The sequence below is a fragment of the Octopus bimaculoides genome, chromosome 5 (assembly GCF_001194135.2).
Source record: "Octopus bimaculoides isolate UCB-OBI-ISO-001 chromosome 5, ASM119413v2, whole genome shotgun sequence".
Lineage (NCBI taxonomy): Eukaryota > Metazoa > Mollusca > Cephalopoda > Octopoda > Octopodidae > Octopus > Octopus bimaculoides.
This window is the reverse complement of record NC_068985.1, coordinates 98157103-98159850: the sequence shown is the minus strand read 5'-3', so window position 1 is coordinate 98159850 and position 2748 is coordinate 98157103. Positions and strand designations below refer to the sequence as shown.

Sequence of the window (2748 nt, the reverse complement as noted above, 5' to 3'; positions counted from 1 at the left end):
AGAGAGAGAGAGAGAGAGAGAGAGAGAGGAAGAGAGAGAGAGAGAGAGAGTATGGGGAGGGAGAGAGAATATGTAGGTAAGATTTGTTGGTAGCATGTCACATTATCAGATTAGCAAACAGGAAGCAAATTGACACAATATTAAAAGTTATGAAACACTTATTACGAAAGTCTGTTACAGACAAAAACTGTAGAAAAAAATGTGTATAATATCAAAACATTTTCCAGAGTGTGCTTCAAAATACACTAGGGTACAATAAAATGGGTTGATGCTGTGATGAAAGTTACTTGAATCAAATTAAATTATGTGTAAGTAATTACAATTTTATTTTATAAGCTATTGAAATAATTAATTCAATATAATTGATATAAACTGATTTATCATCCACATCTCTTCATCCTCTTCCATTCTAAAAAAATTTTTCTCCTTTGAATTCTTCTAACAACTGACTCTTCCATTACCCTTGTCCCTTTACCCCTCAATTATTCAATCTTTTTGCAGAGGTCCCTTTATAAGGAAGTAGACAGTTATGTGGATATGGTTGTGGGTTAATTAAATCCTTAAAGTTATTATCTATCAAACTACAGAACTAACTGCCTTCGGATAAAGAGTTTTCTTTGGAATACTTTCTTAAAATTTTCCCCTTCTTTTCAATTTTTTCCAAAAGGCATCACTACTTTATTGCTCTGACAAACTTTATTCATCATCATCATCACCATGGCTTTTTTTATTCTTCATAAAACAAAACACAAACAAAAAATACCAAACAAATCAATATAAAAGATGGATAACTAGACATTTAGCATCAACCATTTCTCATTGCTATTAGGCAAACATAAGAAACACAGAAAAAATATGAGTTCAGTAGTGTCGGCCGTTAGTTACTAAGAAGGATGCACATTAGGTGAATGGTGGGGATGTGTGGAAGAATCAAGCAGAAGAACAATAAAAGGAGATACTATTAGGAAGAGACGGGACAATTCCAAAGCTACAAATTGGTTGGAAATGACACAGAGGAAATGCCCAAGTTTTCAGACATACTTGGGTGATCACAACAGCAACATGGTCACGCTTCACTTGAAACTATAGCTGGTGTGTCGTCATGCAGGAAGGCTGGTTCATTATAACACAGCAGGCTGTACTGGAACACAACACGATACAAGTGTTACCACACAGAACACACATTAATGGGAAAAACACATTTGCAAAAAAAAAAAATATATAATAGTAATAATTATAATGTATATGGAGGAAAATAAAAGCAACAAAAATATTGATACAAAAACACACAAATACACACACACAAACAAAAAATGACATTAAAACACAGAAGACAAAAATGCGAAACTAAGAGGTTACACAAAACAATATAACAAACACATCTATCAATCTTTATTTATTTATCAATTATTATTATTATTATTATTTTAAAGGATGCCATTTATGATGAGATGATGGTGTCTCTTGAAGGGAACAGAGGTAGGTGGGGACAAGAAACAAAAAGCTGACACCTGTAAAGCTATTGTGGTTACATTTTTGCTGTGTTTTTAGGGGTACGAAGCAAATGAATAACAAGTTTTCGTTTCTATCCATAGTTGTCTCTGACATATCAGAATGTGTTTCATAAACTCATTTCCCAGTTCTTTCTCACTGCATGGCCTCTTGGGCAAGTATCTTCTCTTACAGTCATGGGTTGACAAATACATTGGGAATGATTGTGTCCTCTATATATATATATATATATATATATATATATATATATATATATATATATATATATGTATGCATATATATGTATATGTATGTATATACATATACAATATAATATTATATATTTTATGTTGTGTGCATCTGTGTTTACATGACTTAGAGATTGGTGTTGTTATGTTGTATCACCTTATATTATATAGCAATTTGTATAATATTAGCCAATCTGTTGTCTGGTTCTAGTCTTGGTATCAATCAGAATAAGTCTTAAGTAAAACACTGCACTTGAATTTGCAACAACTACTATTTAAGTTTACTAGAAAACAATTGTTGCAAGTTTACAAGTATTATTATTATTAATAATAAAGATTATGATGGTGGCAGTTGCGACAACAACAATGATGATAGAAGGTGAGGAATAAGGTTTTTCCATACTTCATCTCCAGATAATGCAAACTGTTTATAGAACCTATGCATGAAGTAATCAAATATTTGTCAATTCCTTGAGCTTACCTGATGAATTTCGCAAGAGATAAAAATCAAACAGGCAAGAAGAATAATGACTAAAAACAACAATGCTATAGCTGTTAAAAGGAGTGTTTATGTATATGTTTTTGTTATAATATTCATATTTATTTGTCATTAGTGTTTTATTAGATGTGGAGACTAACAACTAAGAAATAAGAGACAACTGGGGATGGAAGACTCATATCAAACTAAAGCTTATATTAAACTGGTTCAACCCTAATTTAGTTAAAAACTAAAAAAAAAAAAAACATTTATGAAATAGAAAAAAATATGGTGTGCTATAAGAGGAGCAACAAGGAGTTTAAGAATGAGAAACAGGTTAAACATAAATGGGTGCTAATATCAAAAATGGAGGCTTTTCTGTTTGTTTCGTTGCATTTTTTATTTTATTTTATTTCAATTTATTTTCCACTATTCATTAAAGGATCTGGTTTGTCAGAGAGATTGAAACTCAAGTTAAAATAAAGTAAAACCCTTACTGAAGATACTGTAATCTATAATACTTCAAATTAC

General features: G+C 30.9%; 1 protein-coding gene across 9 annotated transcripts in view; it reads right to left on the bottom strand.

Annotated features, from left to right (window-relative positions):
• LOC106883542 (protein tweety homolog 1-A) overlaps window positions 1–2748 on the bottom strand; it is a 160632-nt gene that overhangs the window by 11773 nt on the left and 146111 nt on the right. For 2 of the 9 annotated variants that reach the window (XM_052967864.1, XM_052967868.1), the window contains one exon: window positions 7–1141. The exons of the other annotated variants lie outside the window; for them this stretch is intronic. In XM_052967864.1, coding sequence (XP_052823824.1) covers window positions 1067–1141 — 75 coding nt within the window. In that variant the 3' untranslated portion in view covers window positions 7–1066. Of the gene's footprint in view, window positions 1–6; window positions 1142–2748 lie in introns of those variants that run through there. 9 annotated transcript variants of the gene reach the window in all.